Genomic DNA, 20160 nt, shown 5'->3' with positions numbered 1-20160 from the left:
TAGCTCCTAAGAAAGCTGGGCTTATTCAATCACAGTGGTGTGTATGTATGTGTTTACATGTCTGTGACTGTCCTCAGAGTAATTTGGGAATCAAATGAGAAAAAGTCTCAGAATAAATTAAGTTTCTGTGTCATGAAAACAGGTGCCTTTCAAAGGAAATGGATTAAGTGCCTTTACAGAGGAAAAGGCTTCAGCATGAGCTTACCCCTACTTAGACCCTGGAGAGTCTACATAAGAGAGACCCCAAACAGAGAGAAGTCATCAGTCAGCATTTGCACCTTATTAGACACTGAAGTCGATTAGGTCCAGCATACAGATCAATAGAAATAGGTTTCATTGGTACTTGTGTTTGGGATCTTCATTCCATTAAGAAGACTTACTAAATTTCTAAATTGCCTCCTTGCAGTTTTCAGGTCCAGAGTTTATTATTTTGTCTAGTGAACCACCAGTGACCTTACAGCTGCCTGGATCAATTGTGGTAAGTATGAACATTCAGAATTTTGAACAAATCCAGTGACATTTTAGTCAGGGCTCTTTGTAAGTAGCGCCTCAGTCTCAACCCAGTATTCTTCCCATGTCCTCCTCTCAAAACAAGTTAGGGTTCCTGTAGAGGTATTGAGACTTCAAAGGATATGCATTAATTCTTAGCACTATTTAGTTACTTCTGTTGCTGCAAAAAAAGCTTCATTTATCCTTCTCAGCTAAGAATGCTCACTTTAGCCCTAGACTTTTGAGACAAAGACTGTACAGCAAATCTGCAATGTGACATTCCAATGTGGGGGACTTCTCCAGCTTGAAAGCACATACTTTACCTTTCCTTAAGATTGGGTAGAAAGTTGACAGCAGACAGCAGTAAAAATGAGAGCAAAATAAATTTGGAATTAGCCCCAAGTCTAGAATAACCCTGGTGATTGGACAATTTGAGTATGCTCAGCTGTTTTGTTGTGATTCTCTGTGTTTTAAAAAAAAATAGAAATGTTTGTGATATTAATTTATGAGAAGGGAGACAGAGAATAGCATGGTGTTGTGACCAATTCCAACAGGTTGTATAGAGACAGGCTACTAGTGGGCCTCAGTAATAAAATGCTGTGGAACTTCCATTGCTTATACTTGGCACTCATTCTTCATTCTTTCTTATGTGTTCTTAGACTAAAAAAGGGAAATCCTATTTGTCCCAAAGGGATCTTAATGTGATTCTACTCAATGGCCAGTGCCTTGAGGTGCAATGTGACATCAAGACCAAGGCAAGAGATGTTTTCAACACTGTGGTGGCATATGCAAACTTGGTGGAACACTTCTACTTTGGCTTGGCTTACCTGAAAGGTAATGAGACACTTAAGTACAGTGACAGCACTGTCCCTCAGTGCCTCTGGAGTCACTTTATCAATGAGTTGCAGTAAGATCCTTTAAGATCCTTAGGTAGAAGCAGATACAAAGCTTGTGCAAAAGTAAGGTATGTTGGTTAAAACTACACTGCACTGATGGAAAGCATGTCTGCCCTAGGACTGTGCATCATCACAGCCATATGACATTTACTGGCTGATATTCCCAGGCAGAAAATGTCCCAGCCTTGCACAGAAATAATACTGAGCCACGAAGCTCCAGCAGAAATTCCAAGAAGCGGTGCACTGGGAAAGGTTGCCTGTGTTTATTCCTAGATATAAGTGGGAATACAGGTTCAGCTATGTCATCTACCAGACCCACGTTTCCCCCTCATGCCTTCTGATGGCAGGCACAGCTGAGGCACTGGGAAAGAGCACACACCCTGTGTGTAGAGCATGAGGATTACAAAGGGGTGCAGAACCTGAATGGTGAGAAGAATGCAAGCCCCATGAATCCTTGAGTGATTTCACAGGTACCATATTAATCCAGCTTCTAACATTTGTAATTCAAAATTATATACTGTCCTAAGTTCTCCATCAAAGGAGCAATAAGTAAAATCATGACACAGAGAAGTAAATTTCAGCTGACATCCCCAATCCATTTTATGTTTCATTGCTAGTGATGCACTCAATGAAGACAGCAGAACTTTAAGCTGCTGAAATATATCCAGGTTTATCACAGAATCCAACATTCTCATTTCAGGTAAAGAATTCTTCTTTTTGGATGAGGAGACCAAACTCTACAAAGTTGCCCCGGATGGCTGGAATGACCAACCTAAGAAGAAAATGTCCATCATTAATTTCACACTCTTTCTAAGAATAAAATTCTTTGTCAACCACTTCAATGTTATTCAGTAAGTGCACAATTCTGCTGATGGAAGGAAAACCAGTAGCATTTAGGGATACCATTCAAAGCTGCTCCTGAGTTCCTAAACCCTTTTCTATTCCAGGCACGGCTTGACAAGGCATCAGTTTTACCTGCAGCTTCGTAAAGATATTTTGGAGGAGCGATTATATTGCAGTGATGAGACTGCCCTGAAACTCGGCGCTTTGGCTTTGCAGGCAGAGCTTGGCAATTATGTTTCTGAGGTGTGGAGAAATAATGCAGTATTTCTCAGAGGTCTCTCTGTACAACTTTTGCAGTTTTTGTTTGTCACATAGTGTTTAAACAGGAAATGTGAATAGCAGAGAACTTCAGTTAAGTCCTCCAGATAAGTCCTTCAGACTTAATAAAAAAAATGACAAAATTTTTCTGATTATGGAATAGTAATGAGCCAGGTGAATTTCCCAGGAAATATGACAGAATGATGAGAGAGTCTAGGTTCTTCATAATTGATAAGATATCCTAGAAACTCCAGAAAATCTGTAGAAAGTTTCCAACACAGGCCCAGCTTGGACGTGCAGAGGGATTTAAAGAGATTAGTAAATAGGGAAGAGAAAAGCAAATGAACATTTCAGAATTTGCAGCTATTTTATGTCTCTGTATATCTGACTAGCTGTTCTGGTTTTCAAGTGTATAGAAAACACCCAATTATGTTGTCTTCTGTATCTTCAGCTACGTAAATCAGTGTAGCTCTGTTAAGTGAACTCTGAGTGGTCTGATCCATGTGGTCAGATCTATCATGGCGATGCAGGTTGTACTGATGTACTGTTGTACTGATGCAGCTGTAGCTGTCAGCAGTGCAGGACACACCTGTAGGCCCAGCTCCTTTCTCCCCTCTGCCCAAAGAAGTGGTGTGTGCTTGGAGCAGCTGCCGGAGCACAGGGGCAAGAGGCAATTTGGTTGTCAGGACACTAGGTGCTGTCCCCACTTTTCAGCAGGGTGACTTCTGCATATGGGTCACCCTGAAAATGGAATGCAGTGAATAATAAAAGTCAAGAAAGAAGAAAAGGCTCCTGTCTCTTTGGTGTTTTTTTCAATTTTTTTTCCCTTACAGATGCATGGAAAGAGCTATTTTCGTGTTGAAGACTACGTTCCAGCAAGTCGAATAGAGAGAATGACCCTGGCATATGTACAGCGAGAGCTTGCTAAATTACATCGTATGAATCGCTCCCTATTTGAGGATGAAGCTGAACTAGAATTTTTAAAAGTAAATTGCCTTACCTCAAACACTATTTATTAATTTTGGTAGAAAAGGTAGAAAACCCCTCTCTAGTTACTCTTGTCTGTTTTCTTCTTGCCTGATATGGTAGATTTTGGATATGGTGAAAAAATTTGAATAGTCAACAAAAATCTCAGTATTTCATTCTGCTGTAGATACTGTCACTTATCACTGAGAGTTTTCATAACATGTTTTGGTGTATTTGCAGCATTCTAAGGCTTGATGTAAATTTTTGGCATGTTACCAACATGTCTGGGCTCCAGAAGATTATAAAACATGAGAATAAGCACTTTTTTGACTTCTGAAATTACAGCAACTGTTCAGCCACTTTCTAAACATGTAGTGATTGTTTGAAAGTATCTGTGAACCCTGGAAGTGAGGAAGGAGTTATCTGAAATATTTTTTCACTTGTCTACTTCTCTAGGGCTCTAAAGTGTCACAATGTTGTGGGATTAAACTTTTTCCTGCTAATTTGTCCTTCTCCCCAAACCTCTCTGCTTTCCATCAAATGAAAAACATCAGGGATTAAATAATGGATAAATACCAGTAGTCATTTTGCTGCAGTGACACACACTGTTATTCATAGCATTTTAGTTCAGCTGCTATTTAATTTTATTAGTTCCTCATCTAACACTGTCAGTGCAATTGAAGAAAAAGATTGAAGCTTAGCCTTAATGACAGTCTCATCATGCGTGGCAAATCCAATGAAGAAAAGCAGCTTTGTTAGTATCTGTTTCAGTAAGTCTGTAGAAGGAGCAAACACATCATACAAAGTGGGAAAGACAGACCCCATGGCAAGAGCATGTAAATTCCAAATATGAAAGGGATTAAAAATTAAAACCCAGATTCAGCTAGTGATTATAGATGCCCTAGTTTTCAGGACCTGAACATTTGTACTATGGTTACTTTCTAAAAAAATAGATCTTCTTAAAGTGTTTTATTTTGGTCACTGAAAATCTCTGTTCATAATTGAAAAGTCATTTGGGGATTCTACAGTAGCTTCCCAGAAAGGAAAGATAAGGTTTTAGGATAAACTTATATTGGTCTGCAGATCAGACAGTAAATCCTAGTTATATTCCATAGTTCTGTAAAGTGTCTGAGTCACATTTTAACACTTTTGTGGCCAAGTACAGGCGGTAGAAAGACAAGCATGAACCCCCAGAACCTTTGGGTGAGTTCCTCAGAATATCCCCTGCATGGCAGGGGCAGACACTGGCTCCTCAGACACTCAAAAGCATTTTCTCCTCCATCTACCCAGCTTTTCTTCCCATGAATCTTTTTGAGTAAGGCATGGTAAAAGCACTTTCTCTCCACAAGGTGACTCAGCAACTTCCTGAATATGGAGTGTTATTCTATCGTGTATCCCAAGAGAAGAAAGGGACAGAAGGGGACATCATCCTTGGAATCTGTGCCAAAGGCATCATCGTCTATGAGAATAAAAATCACACAAGAATTGCCAGTTTAAGATTCCAGTGGCGTGAAACAGAAAGAATTTCAGCTCATGTGAGTTGGAACTAACTGAATCTCTCTCTAAAATATCTACTGTTTTACTGCCTTTCTTCCCATTTTTTGACAAATTTATTGCATTCAGAGTGAGAATGAGAATCACTCTATATGGGCAAGTCCTTTCTGAAAAGAGTCTAAAATCAAAGCTTGATTGGGATGTGGATATGAAGATACTGAGTTCTTTGTGAGGTATAGTTCTGCAGTATTTATGTCAAGATCAAAGACAAATTACTATAAAATTGAATAATCTGGTGCTGATTATTACAGAGACTATGCCAAATTTCTCTACAGCATATTCTATACTCATTCCTCTCTTGTCCTTACTGCTCTTTTCTTCTGTTTTTCTGCCTACATGAGGTCATGGGATTATATCTTCCACTTTCCAGATCTCATTGTACTTATCTTCATCTCCTTGAATATTGAGGTCTGCTAACAAACTAGTATTGGTGACAAGATTGTGACCCATTTCTAAATGAGATTTTGACATTAGAGGTGTATCAATGTACTGTTGTACAGTTTAGGTGTCAAACTGGATCACAAATTTTCCAGCTTGTTTGCTCTCCAAAAATAGTCCTTCTCTCCCTTGAAGATATGTTTCTTTTCATATCAAATTTGTTTAATAATTTTAACATCTGTGGGGCCAAATGTTGCAGTTTCAGCAACCTGCTGTCAATGCATTCAATGTCCTAAGGCTCTTGACTTTCAGCATAGAAGAGTGAGGATCCCAATGACAGACACCTGGCTTACAAGTGCTGAATTTACAACAGGCATTTACTGCATGGAAAAGGGATGCAGTCAGGCATAAATACAACCGGAACAAACCAGCAAGATTATAAATGAACTGCCAGTGCCTCAGTGTAATGACTGATATATGAAGCAACCTGTGCTTTTATTTCCCCTTCAGAGAAAAAAATTCATGATTGAAAGCAGTTTCAGTGGCAAGAAACACACCTTCATTACTGATACAGCAAAGACATGTAAATACCTACTGGACCTCTGCTCTGCCCAGCACAAATTCAATGCACAGATGAATTCTAGGCAACTTCGGCAAACTTCATCAGGTGATGTATAAATGCACTTTTTTTACTGGTACCATAGGACAAGGTTATGTTTTAGGTAAGGTACATGCACCAAATCTGAGATTTAGAACCTGCCACCTCAGTTTCACTCTGCTTCAGTAGAAAATAATTTCTCCTACTACACTGAAAGTTAGAAGAGTCTAATTTGTCTGATTAAGTCTAATTTGGCATATGTATGTTAGTAGGCATGTGGAGGGGGTGAAGAGAGATTCTCTGACTAGAACAACTATGTAGCTGAACTCAGATTTAAAAAAGAAATAAGCATGATTTCACTTCCCTTCAGGAGAATTCTGCTGCTGAAAATTCTGCAGAAATATATCAGACCTACCCCAAATGTAACCTGAAAAATGTTCCACAAAAATTAAAACTATAATAGTGCCCAGACATGCTGGAGCTGAACTTAGTTATTTTGCATAAGAGAGGGATGCAACCCAATGGTTCAGTCCCAGGACAAAACAACTAAACCACTAAAGGCATGTAAGTCATAGTCACTTAACTGTATAGCTGCTAGCAGCTCTTAGATTTTGCCATGTCTGTGGAAGATATGAATGGCAGCTCCTCAGGCTTAAAATTTGCCATAGTTTCTAAGACAAAATGCTGCTCCATCCAGGGCAAGTACATAGCACATCTCACCCATAGTTGTCAGCATGTTCTGTAAAGATGGGTGAGGATTGTTATGGGGAAACTGAGGCACATAAAAAATAAGAGCCTAAGCTGACAACCATCATCACTCTTTACTTCAGTGGAGCAACACGAGTTTTCACTAGCTCATCCACTGCCTTTAACAGAACCATGATCATTTACAACCCCTGAGTGTTTGACCTGGTGAGTCACTGCAGGAGAATCAAATGTCATGCCTTATCTTCTGGGATGCTCCTTTCTGTAGTAAAACCATAAAAGTGTTGGCAACAAATACTACCATGACATCCAACAGGATGATTGATATATTGTCTCCTTACCACTAAATTATTTAATGAAAGTTGAAATTTTTGCACTAAATTGTTATCATGGAAAAAAGACATAGGATGGCATTTAGGTTCAAGGCATCTTGAACCTAAATGTTTGTTGCTTGACATCTCCAGCTTCTAACATAACTTGGTGGGATTGTTCTTTATTGCATTAAAATGAGTGCTAATAGTGCATCTTACAGTTGCCTGTGTCACATTTGCTTGTGGTAATTTATCTTAAAAAAAAAAAATTACATTCCATATATAACAGAATACAGTTATTGAGAACTAAGAAAATTATAACCCAAGTGCTGATTACAAGTACACCAAGTCACTGAAACAAGGCAGACTTACACAAGCCACGTGACTGCAGATTCTGGGCTTCAGGGTGTGCTTGCTGTCCCAGAAAAAAAACTTAGTAAGGCAGTGACAGACAGTAGTTCAAAATTCTGCCTTTGCCACCACTCACCACAGTGAGTCTGTAAGAGATTATGAGACTCTTTCTGCATGTTTCTGCTTTTGATGCACTGCTCAGATTTATAGTCACCATCACTTCAAAGCTTGAAGCAACCCTCTACTTCAGAATCACCGTGGCAACTCCCAGGCTGAGCTAATACTCTGGATAGTTAAGCCTTCTGATGCCTTAAGAAATGCCTCTAATCAAAGTCTGAGGAAAGAGGGAACCTAGATTTAATTCTGCAGAGTAGTGTTTTAGAAAGTTGTATTCAGGCTACCATTTGTTAGAAAAACACACAGCACTTTAGCTGGAATGTAGAAGCAGAATTTAAGTTCATGTTTATGCTAGCCTGTATCAAGTCAAGATTTTATTTTCCTGTGTGTCTGCAATTGCCTGCTGTCTCTCCATCCTCCAAGTCCCCTCTCCAGCCCACCCACTGAGAACCTAAATAAATTAATGTCTCTTTCAGCACCACCTTGTTTCAGAAGAGGACAGATTTGTATATAGCAGAGCCCAGGTGTCATTAAGCACAGAAAGGTAGAAAACTGGATAGCAAGTATTGCCACCAAGATGATCTCCATTTGACTTCACTTGTGCAAATGACTCAGTTCCTTGGTGTTCCCCTGAACTTTGGAGAGAATATTTCCTAGAGTTCCTGTCTTTGATATAAATATACTGGAGTGGAAGGCCTGTGAAGGATGAGAAATTACCAACCTAGATAATTCAGACTCTGAAAGACAGATGTTTCTCATACACCAATCATTTACAAAATACACTTTACAGAAATATTCAGGTTTAAATTATATAGGGTTGCACATTTCACCTGTCTTTGTGGAAAGTGCACTTGTAGTATAATTCACAGAAATTAAACCTAAATGCAGCATATACTTTTTATGAAAGAAAACTCCTTCTATTCACCCCAAGGCCTAGATGTCCACAAGGATAAAAGAACAAATACATCTGTAGTGTCAGTATTTTTTTCTGGCATATTCAAAATATTTTATTTAAATTTCCTTTGAGCTTAAAAAAATGTGATAATATCAATGGATTTGTATTTGTTTCTTCTTCCCCCCTGCTTCTCATTCAGAGGACAGTAAATTTCTGGAAATAGACAAATCAAATTCTGCATATGCAGCTCAGCATGAACACCTTGCCCTTATTCAGAGACTGTCTCGGTCAGAGAATGTGCTTTATGGAGCAAACCTGGAAAACCTTTCTGCTGGGATGATGAGCAAATCTTGTGATAACCTCAGTGTGGAAACCAACAACAGGACTAGAGATAAAATCAATCTTGGCAGGTAGGTTTGCTTTTTCTCTCTGAACATGTGTAAGAAGACTCAGACATAAACTTATTTTTTTTTTTAAGTTCTTATTGTGGTCACACCAAAAGGTCTGGGGCTCCATAGTACCAGTAGTAGTGCAAATGCAGGCAGCAAGTTAATTGGCTAACAGAGAAGAACTTGAAAAAGAGTGACATTTAAATTTGTAGCAGACTCAAGAAGAAACCACTAATTGGGTTATGGGGTACTAAAAAATGAGGGAGAAGAAATGTAATATATTTAATGTCTGCGTATCTTCACTGGAAATTACAGTATGTGAAGTAAAAAACCATCAGAAGCCGGTTTTGATCAAGAATGCAGAGATCATTACTTAGCTGGCCTCCATGTCTAAATGTGCAAATCATAGGGAACAGTGCAAGAACTTCACCCTCTTTGTTTCGGTGCATTCACCTGTATAGGTGGTTACTGTAGCTGCACAGCTTCAAGGCCTTTGATGAATTCTAGTGCCTTTTAGAATACTAAGGGTTGGAATAGAGTCAAGGAGAACATGAACTACCAGAAAAACTTTCAGAGATGGTTTTGTCTAAATGGATAGCAGGGTTAAATGAATCATGGTGAAGCTATGCAGTGTTTCTTGATACTTGCAGTCAGCTCAGAGCAAAACACAGGAGGCATCAGTCATGACATGAGTGGTCTAATGACAGCTGTTATTTGGAAGGAAATGTTGGCAAGGATAAACTACCTCTCCCCTAAAATGAAATATGTCCCAGAAATCAGAACACTCATTGAAAGGCTATAAACCCGTGTGTTCCCAACTTGGCTCTGACAGACTAATGACAATGAAGAGTGCTAAATACCATTGCTGATTTTTTATTGTAACAGTGTCCCTTTCCTGTCATGCAGATCTGTATCAGGGCTATCCCAGTCAGAAATGCACATCAATTTGAATGGAAAGCAAAGGAGTTATGACTTCCTCTCAATCCATTCAACTCAGAACACAATCAGTGGTGAGTATAATAATCATAATGAGAGATAGTGTCCTTCCATGTTTATTGTTTCAATAGAAGGAGACCAATACATACTTTACTTATAAATTAAAGACTATCCTTTTTTATAGTCCTGGAAATTAATCCAGAGTTCAGCAAGACAAACTGTTTTCTTCCCCTTAACTCCCACTTTGCATCAGGTTCAGTGGTAAGGGATGTTGTGATAAAATTATTCTATATGCTATATATATATATATATTCTATAATGCTCTAATGCTCTATAGTGCCTAATGCTCTACAGAGATGGAGTTCAGCACACTCAGAGACTCTGGCATGTAGCAATATCCCCGTTCTCAAAGGCACTGTTTGGTTTGATACTGAGATCTACAACTCAATAATTAATGAATGAGTCAGCATAGGCTCCAGGTCTTTCCTCTGCTCTTGCACTTGCATGACACTTCCTGGAATAAGGACTGGATATCTGGTTTTCTATCAGAAGCCAGACTGCATGCACATGGGGAGCCAAACTATGGAATATGAAGCTGTGATTATCTGGTTAGTCTATTTAAAAATTAGAGCAGTACTTAAAACACACTATGACTATTGCTCAATGTTAAATAGTCATCACTGCAATCGATGTTGGTTGGATTGCACCTTCAGAGCCAAAAGGGCCCACAGGGCCTAAGGCTAGAGGCCACCGAAGATTTTGTGTCCAAATCACCCTCAGGTTCAGTGGACACTACATACCTGACTCTTTAAATATTCTAATCTTAATAAAAACATTGCAGAAAAATATATATTCTCCCAGAAAGGAACATTGTAGGAAGAGCTTGCACAGCCCTGTAAAGAATAAAAACTTCTGAACACTTGTTTGAGCTTCCTTCCAGAATTACATTGATTCAAAAGTAAGAGTAATGTTGAAATCAAGGATAAATATATATTAATTTTTGAAGCTCCAGTTTTCATAATACAGGAATATACTGTCTATAAATGCATCAATCTGCATTTATTCTAGCGGTTTTGTTTCTGCAGCACCTGGATCACCTGCCATGCAAAAGGAAGTTTTGCTAAGTGGTCTAGAAAGAGAAATCATTTGTGTCAGCCTAAAACGTGACCCTAAGAATGGATTTGGTAAGTAATGAACATAAATATTATGTTTGTTACTGGGACCATCAGATCCTTGTGTTAACACTGATGCTAGCTGATTCAGGCTGAGCAGGACTGTAAACTCCTTTAGTTCATTTAGAGTAAGAGTAGCAATCTTTGTGAAAGACTCAGAATTTCCAGAACTGAAAAGAACTAAGCACATAAATCAAGAGCATTATATTTTCAGAGGATTAACTAAGGTCACAGACACCAAAGGTACCAAGTGCTAAGAGTAGAATGAAAGAAACATGGTTTTAGTTTTGATTGTGAAGTACACACGTACAGATTTTATTTCTCTTAGACCTTACAGGTGGTTCCTGTGAGGGCAGAAAATGTTTACACCAGCTTAACATAAATGTTTCTCAACTTTTGGTTTGTTACTTGGATAATATTTTTGTTATCTAATAACTTAATCACACTGTATCTGGTTCTAGTGGGTGTTAAATGCTGCAGGTCTATCTAGTTCATTACTCCTGCAAGTAAGTAGTTAGGTTACCAAGCCAGGAAAAAAATTGTTATTGTTATTGGGAAATTATATCTAAATAGTGACCAGAGACACCAGCACACTTTAATTATGATATAAGTTTAAATCTCTCCCAAGTCAAGACCTTGATTCCCTGTAAATCAAAGCTCCCCATCCCTAAGATCATGTACGAAACTTCTGCATTGGAGTAAGAACCTTTTGTGCTCCTAAGATTAATCTTTTTTAATACTGCCACTGTTTGCACTCTCATGCTATCTCATTTTTGCAGGTTTTGTAATTATTGGAGGAGAAAATGTAGGAAAATTAGACCTTGGTATCTTTATCGCTTCAATTATCCCTGGGGGACCTGCAGACAGAGCTGGAAATATCAAACCAGGTCATTTTCCGTAGTTTTTAATTAGAATTAAAATACTTGCATAGTTTAGCTATGTTATATAAAGTTAGCTACTCTGGATGTATTTCCTTATTTAGATGTGCTTTCTCTTGCCTTTATTTATTTTTTTTTTAAGGAGGACGACTCATCTCTGTGAATAATATCAGTCTTGAGGGTGTTTCATTTAATACTGCAGTTAAAATAATACAGAATTCTCCTGATGAAGTGGAGCTCATCATCTCTCAACCCAAAGGTATAAAGGCAAATGCCTCTGCTGGCTCTGGGATGCTAACAGTTAACTCAGGACACTCATGTTAGGCACTGGGATGTAGTACTACCTTCCTGCTACTGAATGCCAGTTAGAACAACCATACACTAAAATAGTCGACTTCTAGGAGGTATCATGTGATGTCTCTGCTACATCAGTGTGAAAAAATCTATTATGGGCTGCCTTGCTGAGCACTAAAGGACTTCTGGCATTTCCTTCTCTGACAGAGAGTCATAGTGGTCTGCAGTGAGGAAGCAAACACATTTCTGAACACTTACAATAGCAGTGCTCCATTTTACAATGACAACTCATTTTATAGATCTGATTTAACGATCAGTTGAAATAGAAAGTTACTTTGTCCTCTTGTGATGGTTTATAACAATATTTTTCTATAAGTTTACTTGCTATTTGTATTCAACAATGTCTTATTTTGGTATGGCTTTACAGACGTGTATGAAGAAGGATTAAATGAAGACAAGAATCTATCAAGAGGAAACAGCACTAGTGGATCTGAGATCTCCTGTGTAGACAATGGGAGAAAAAAGATTCAGGATTGTCATACAGCTCTCCTCAAAGAACAGGACACAAATATAGACGAACTTGAGAAGACTCTCTCTTGGAATTTAGCATCAAAATCGGGCCCTAGGATTCCAGTTCCTTCAGCTGATAGCCTGGATGTAGAGGTAACTGAGATTTTGATGCTGCTCAGTAATGTTATACTGAGCACACAGCATATAACAACATACCAGATACATGTAGAAGGAAAGGTAACTGTGAAGAAAAAGAAATAGAAAACCTTTAAATAAATTACATTGAAAATGTCAAAATGATAGACGTGTCTGGAATATGTGAATAAATGGGGAAACTGTTCTGCAAAATGTTTTAAAATTCTCCTTCCTTTTCCAGTGGAGGAACAAAATTATGAATGTTTTCTTGCAATCTTTAAGTTTTCAAACCAGTCACAGAACATGCCATGTCTAATTTCCTACTTTTAGACATCCTCCCTACGTATACTTAGGTTATGTGCATTTAGAGAGATTGCATTTTGAGTAGCATTAGCATAAGCTTCCAATAACTCAGGGCTATAAAAGGTACCACTCCAGGTTTACAGTGACAGTAGGATCAAACCTGCTGTCTTCTTTTTTTTTTTAAATTCCTTCTCCCCCCTCCCCCCCCAACTCTTTCTTTTTAAACCAAGATGCTGTAATCTCATTAAAGTTTTTGTTTTTGAGACAGGCAGCTGATTCTTCCCACTTAGCATCTTCATCAGAAACCAACTCAAAGGAAATCTACACAGTGGAACTTGTTAAAGAAGATGGGACTTTTGGAATCAGCGTGACTGCAAGTGTTACTGTTAATCTTTAATTGCCTGTAAAATTGTTACCTGACTGAGAGCAAAGACATAAGATAGGCTGATAACAGAAATTGTTATCATGGCACATTTTAAACCTAAGTGTCCAACTGATTGACATAGAATGCATGAAGTACTGTCTCTACTCATTCCCTGGTTCTTACCCACACCATCTGTGAGAGAAGTGTCCTGGCACAAAGCACTTGGCAGTACAAGCCCCTTTTGTCCTTACTCAATTTGGGAACAAGATCTACCCCTGAAAGCAGGGTTTGGTCAGGGAGGACAAGAGAAGGTAACAATGAAAAATGTCTGCCACATTTGGATAACAAGTCCTTATCCTAGCTATTTAAGTTTAATTTATTCCTCCAGACTGAGATGTCTTTACAGTCTTTGCTGAAATGAAATGGGAAGCAACAGCCATTTCATTGCCTGCAGAAGAAAAAAGGCCATTTTTTTCATCTGAATTTGGCTAGGGGATGTAGATGGACAGACAATGATTGTTAGGTTAATCTGGAATTTCTCCGAGTGTCCAAGTTCAGGTCCATGCTTGATATGTTGTCTGAAAGATTAATAATTGAAGAATGGATATTGCACAGCTTAGAAGCTGGGCTAGAGGATAACTGAAAGATGCAAGACCATTTTATGTGAGCATAAGAAAAAATGTATGAATGTTGAGTAAATATTTTTATATAGTCACATAGAAATACATTGCATTTTCCTGAGAAAATAAAATAAGATTTGTGCCTATGGAAGTATATTACAACTAAATTGGGTTTTGGAGTAATATCCTCTTTCCCTTTTTTCCAATATTTAAAGAAGAAAGTAATTCCTGAAGCAGTTACTTTGCAATGCATGTGTAAATTGCTTTGATTTTTACCACAGGAAGATTATATGAAGACTCTAATATGTGGGCATGTTTTGCAGGGTGGAATTAACACCAGTGTGCGTCATGGTGGGATATATGTGAAGTCAATTATTCCCAGGGGACCAGCAGATAAGGACGGACAAATAAAGATAGGTAACATGTCTGGCAATAAAACCCTGAGCTGCAGAACTCAGTGTTAGTGTGGACAATGAAACACATTTAGGATTGGACATGTTATAACTGTGAAATGTAATATATTGTCCATCATTCCTTAGCCTGTCCTTGTACTACATGTAGGGATCCCACTGAAAAAACAGAAGCCTCACACCAACATTGTACAGTTGCCCTCTGTAGCTGCTATCAGGCTAATGATTCTGACATCATTGTTACTGTGACAACCAGATGCTATCACTGCATTAACTTACAGAATACTCTGGAATGTTTTAGCTGCTAGTTATAGAATGCTGTACAGCAAGCGGTATTGCTTTCCTATGAATTAATATTAATTTGACACATGTAAGCATTAGGATCTGTTGTAACATGGGCAGCCTCAAAGTTTACACCCTCTGAACCTGAACATCAAAGCAACTTGATGTTCTTTGTTGTTCTTTGGTTTTTTTTACCTCAGGTGATCGTCTGCTGGAAGTGGATGGCATCAGCCTCTGTGGCATCACCCACAAACAGGCTGTGGAACACCTTAAGAAATCTGGCCAGGTTTGTACAGCAGAAGAGATCCATAAGATACCCAGTAGACTAAACTGGATTTAGTATGAAGCACAAGTACCCAAGTTTGGCTGAAAGAATCACCCCGCCTCTGCTCCTACCCCATTCCTCTAAATAGAAAAGTAGAAAGACTTAGGTCTCACTGTGTCCTGTGTAACTGGAACCTGTTAATCACTGGTTTAGATTGCCAAACTGGTTCTAGAAAGGAGAAACTACCAACTGGCAGAGCCATGTTTGACTGCTAATGGCAGAAAGGAGGACCAATGTGCAGTTGTTTCTGTGGCAACACCCCTCACAGATGGTACCAAGGACTGCTGCTTTTTGACAGATGGTAAGTGACAAAGAAGAAACTCAGGGTGACTTCCTACAATGTGCAGGAAAGGAATGAATGAAAATAATTCTATGAAATTTCTGTGGGTTGGAAGGAAAACTGTATACTGAATAAAATGATAATGTTCAATATTAATATCATCAAAAATCAATTTTGAACAAAATACTTCTGATGTTCATAAAGTCACAGTGGCTAGATATAGCTGAATTTATCCTAGGCATAAATACTGTGTCTTTCAGCCTTTGTGAGACTGGACTGGCAAGGGGACACCCCTGTCTGTAGTCCACAGCACTGCTGGGTAGGAAGCAGCTGTGTGGATGTGGCCAGGCTGTTACCCAAGAAGAGCCTTATCAGCACAACTGCTGATGCTGTGACAGTGATGAAGTTGGAGTAAACTGGAGACTGCCATCACTTAATTTCTTAAGAGCAGAAGATTTAGAGATCACTTACACAGAATTTAGCCAACAAATAAATGCTGTATCTTTTACTGAAGGCTGTCTCATAAACACTAAGTCTGAACCATGCTTTTCCATGGGGCAGTTACTCCTCTATACTGGAATTCAACTACAAGCATAGTGTTTGGGAAAGGCCTGATCTCTCATTCTTGATTCTTGGAAAGAGCAGTAGCTCTATTTCTAGCTTAGGCTGGTTAGTGCAAGACCTAAACTAACACTGGGCAGCTACATAATAGTCAAAATCTATGCAACACTTACAGAAGAATGTAAGAAAAAGATAGCATGTGAATCTCTTTATGTCAGTACAAAAAACTTTTTCCTTTGCTGGCTTGTACCAGATTATGAACACATGGTGGAATAGATTCCTGTTCTCCCTCTTCTGATTGTGAGATTTCAAAGACCTTCAAAGATAAAGGAACACCTAAACCTTCTTTTGACTTTAGTATCGGTAGATCTATCTCTGCAGCATGCAGGGAAAAAATCTTCTGAGTGTATAGTTTATACTGGCTCCTCAGGGGTTACCACTCATTCCCACTTTTCTTCCAATCTCTGATTTGAGCAGATAACACATTTGAAGTGAAATTAACCAAGAACTCTGGAGGCCTTGGATTTAGTGTTCTGCAGATGGAAGGAGATGCTTGTGAACACCTTGGAGGAGCTATTGTCAGGATCAAAAGACTGTTTCCAGGGCAGCCAGCTGAAGAGAATGGAGAAATTGAAGTTGGAGATGTCATTTTAACTGTGAATGGGAAACCTCTCAAAGGGCTCCTGTATCAGGTAGCAGGAAGTATCATTACTGGGGCTCCATCTGGGTAACAGGTTAATAAAGACAATGCATTGAAACTTAATTATTACCAGAGGGAGGCAGAATCTGCATATAATTAATCTGATTTCTATGTAGGATTCTTCTCTAGAACTCCTATGTAGAATTTCCTTTCTAAATGAATTCTGACAGCGAATTTCTTCTGCTATTTAATTTATAAGTTTCTACCACTAATGTATTAATTCTATTGTTAGATGCACACCAGTTGTTAATTAGTTGGAATCTTTGTTGCTGTTATGCATGATTGGAACAATTTTCCCCCTGTGGTCATTTGTGCTTTGTAATGTCATGCTAAATATAATGCCCCAGATTCAAATTTCTATCAGGAGTGGTAGGTCCTGTGTAAATTTTTAGCCTGGAATAAGAAATTCCATATTCAATGAAGAAATTAAATGGTAATTCCCCACATGTGGATTTATTTTTTTCATTGGAATATGGCAGTTTGGGAAGCTATGCTGAAATAATTAAACAAAGATGTGTTACTGCCACATGTGGTTTGAATGAATTTGCCTGAAAATTCTGGTTTTTTCTTCAAGAAAAGAAAATTAATTAACCTAAACCTATGTACCTGATGGTGAAACAAGTTTGTAAACAGAACTGACTTTACTTTAGATATAAGTTCACATATAAACTATGGCCCATTTGTATGACAATCCTTCAGTGGTGAATATTGGCCTTCAGACACTGCTGAGAGGCACAAATACCAGAAATGTAGCATCCACAATAAAAGTTTTCTCCATCTCACTTGGTAAAATGACATGTATAATATACTGTATTCCATCAGAAATATAACATTCCTTCTTTCTGTTTAGGATGTCCTGCATTTGTTAAGAGGAGCTCCTCGAGAAGTTACACTGCTACTTTGCAGACCACCAAAAGGTGTTCTTCCAGAAATAGAGCAGACTGCTTTGGTAAGGCAAAGCTTCTGACAGAAACTTGCTTCTGTAAGCCTGGAAAGACACTACTACATTTTCTATGCAGTCTTGAACAAGGCAACTTTCCCTCTTCTCCAAGGCCCTCTCTACTCCATTTCTTTCCCTTCCTGATTTCAACTCAACCTGCAGAGTTCAACTGATATTTTCTTAGCAACCAAAATAATACAAATCTGGCAGACCTGAAATATATTTATCCCAGTCCAAAAACTTTTGAGTTGCTGTACTATTATTGGAGTGAGACAGCACTTACCCAAGCAGGTCTTCTAGTGGTGCTTCTAAAAATGCTCTACCAGATCCTCAGCCAGAATATTCTCAAATGCAGCTATTTTAACTCCCCAAAGTCAGAATAAAGAATTTTTCCTATCCAGACTATCTCCTAATGAAGTTACATAAATGAAATAATGATTTCAACTGGTTATTCAGGTTCTTATTGATACTTAGCAGAATCTGCTAAGTAAAAATAAAATGCAAACAAACAAAAGATTCTCCCAAGCCGTAGACACTGCAGAGACTAAAACACTGCCATTAGATGTACTAGCATTATTACTGCTGCTTCTTGAACACAACTCACGGACACATAACAACTACTCTTAGAAGGAATATGCATTTGCACTACTCTTGCTCCATTCAGTACAGCCCACTCATGGTTCCCCTCCCACTGGGATTTATAGCCATCCACAGGGAGACAGAAATGACAGACATAACTATCTCCAGATAACAAACTGATTCCTGCTGCTCTGCTGCAGTGTGCCCTTGGCTGATTTCTATGGTCAGCCTTGACAGGAGTCAAGTCTGGGAGCTACTTCTGTGGATTGAAGAGAACATAGACACAACATTGAGGCATGATATGAACAAAAGTATTAAAAAATAACATCTAGCAATTAATTAATTGGGAAAAGTGATCTGGTGTAGTAGTTTTGATTGTAACTCTTGTAGACATAAAAAATAAGAATTAAGACAAAAGAGTTATTTGGTAAGAAAGTACCTTTGATTTCTCCTTCCTTCCAGATACCATTTTGTATTTTCCCATTCAGAAGCTTGTTAATATTGCCTTTTCAAAATATTTTGCTCTTGAAAGAAAAAAGATGGGAGATTAAAAAGGAGTTACACTAATGTTTCTGGTTTTTTGATAGACTCCAGCACCGTCTCCAATTAAGGACTTTGTGGCAGAAATGCCAGGCAGCACAGAGGCAGGAAACAGTATGGATCAATCCACCAGTGACGAAGGTAGCACCTCTCCAGACCTCGAAGACTGCCTCGATTCTCCAGGGGGAGAAGATTTCAGTGAGCCTCCTGAGGACGACAGCTCAGCTTACGATGAGCAGGAAGCTGAGTTTCAAGAGAAACCCGTACAGAAACTCCCAGCTTCCAGAGAGAGTTTCTATAAGCATCTTTGGAAGATTCATCAAGAAGCTTCCAGATCTGAAGTCTTCCACTCTCTAGAGGAGGAAGTGAAGCAGAACTGCTACTCACCATGTGAATTTGGACAGGTCAAAAGGTAGGGAATACCAAAATCTCTTCTGAAGCCTTTCCTTTGACTCTTAGAACTTTGAAAGTTAATTACTTAGGTTTAAATACAGGGCTCTCTGCCTCTAATCACTCCTGATCACTGAAGATTTTGTTTTATCATCTTATTCTGACTCGCCTAATCTGCTTTCCCTATTCACTCTCATCTTATTAGAATTTTGCATAAGTCTGCATTGCAAGATACTTCTAAGACTTCTGCACCACTGTAATCATTTATGCTGTTCAGATGAAGGTGGTTACCATTTGAAATGAGTGAAAAGACTAATGTTCACCTAAACCGGAAACAAATAATTTTGTAATGATTATATGATTTTACTTTCATTTTTTTTCACAGTTGACCTAAATAGGCAACAAATTTTTTTCTTATTGTGTGATCTCTTAATTTCAAATTTTTTCATAGGAAATAAAAACACCTCAGAAGACAAACTGTGATCAAGGAGAAAAAAAAAAAAAAATCTGTTTTCTGGTGTTAAGAAACCAATAGAACCCCTGAGCCAGAGGAATTACACAATAAAATATAGTGCAAATGGACTCAGTCTCCTTTTACACTTCTTTGGATATATCAGACAGTCGCACAGAAGACAATCAATTCCATTTTCTTTCCCAGTGCAAAAAAGTGTAAATTATCAGAACACAAAGGATTGATGCAATGACAAATTGAAAGTATTCTAGAGGCCTTTAACTTACAGCTATAGTAATTTTATTGAGAAACTAATTTTTATTTCTCCAAACAGTCACTTGAAACAATTTTGCTACTTTTGGCACTCATGAGGCACATCCCCAAACAGTCCAGTGTCTGGTGAGTGACAGCACTACCTGACACTGCAGGTCAAGTGGGATCACAATGGCATTTCATCCTTTTAGCTTCTCTTTGTTGAGTGCAGAAGCTTCACTTGATTCATGAATGATGCTCCACTTAATTATCTGCTTCTCTGCTTCTGAGAGCTAAACCAGCAGAAATATGTCTGCAGCAAACATATTTGCCAAGAGATAATACAGATTCAACAAAACTAAGTTTATTGTGGGAAAATATCAATTTCAAGAAAAGTTTTGGATTCTTTCCAAGAAGGAAGTTCTGAAATATTTTTGTTTGATATATTTTCAGTATCATTTAGTATTAGTAAACGCTTTTGCATTTTT

At 38.4% G+C, this 20160-nt stretch overlaps 1 protein-coding gene across 1 annotated transcript in view; it reads left to right on the top strand.

Annotated features, from left to right (window-relative positions):
• The window catches only part of FRMPD2 (FERM and PDZ domain containing 2), a 70024-nt gene that overhangs the window by 24593 nt on the left and 25271 nt on the right, over positions 1–20160 (top strand). Inside the window, exons 10-29 of the mRNA XM_058841390.1 lie at positions 407–478; positions 1149–1323; positions 2086–2236; positions 2333–2471; positions 3320–3472; positions 4802–4987; positions 5895–6051; positions 8561–8771; positions 9657–9760; positions 10772–10870; positions 11638–11745; positions 11879–11995; positions 12458–12693; positions 13247–13351; positions 14286–14379; positions 14855–14940; positions 15133–15280; positions 16298–16512; positions 17371–17469; positions 18627–18991. Coding sequence (XP_058697373.1) covers positions 407–478; positions 1149–1323; positions 2086–2236; positions 2333–2471; positions 3320–3472; positions 4802–4987; positions 5895–6051; positions 8561–8771; positions 9657–9760; positions 10772–10870; positions 11638–11745; positions 11879–11995; positions 12458–12693; positions 13247–13351; positions 14286–14379; positions 14855–14940; positions 15133–15280; positions 16298–16512; positions 17371–17469; positions 18627–18991 — 3020 coding nt within the window. The remainder of the gene's footprint in view (positions 1–406; positions 479–1148; positions 1324–2085; positions 2237–2332; positions 2472–3319; positions 3473–4801; positions 4988–5894; positions 6052–8560; positions 8772–9656; positions 9761–10771; positions 10871–11637; positions 11746–11878; positions 11996–12457; positions 12694–13246; positions 13352–14285; positions 14380–14854; positions 14941–15132; positions 15281–16297; positions 16513–17370; positions 17470–18626; positions 18992–20160) is intronic.

The sequence above is a fragment of the Poecile atricapillus genome, chromosome 6 (genome assembly GCF_030490865.1).
Source record: "Poecile atricapillus isolate bPoeAtr1 chromosome 6, bPoeAtr1.hap1, whole genome shotgun sequence".
NCBI lineage: Eukaryota > Metazoa > Chordata > Aves > Passeriformes > Paridae > Poecile > Poecile atricapillus.
Note: the sequence above shows the minus strand (reverse complement) of the source record. Positions and strands in the feature narration are given on the sequence as shown.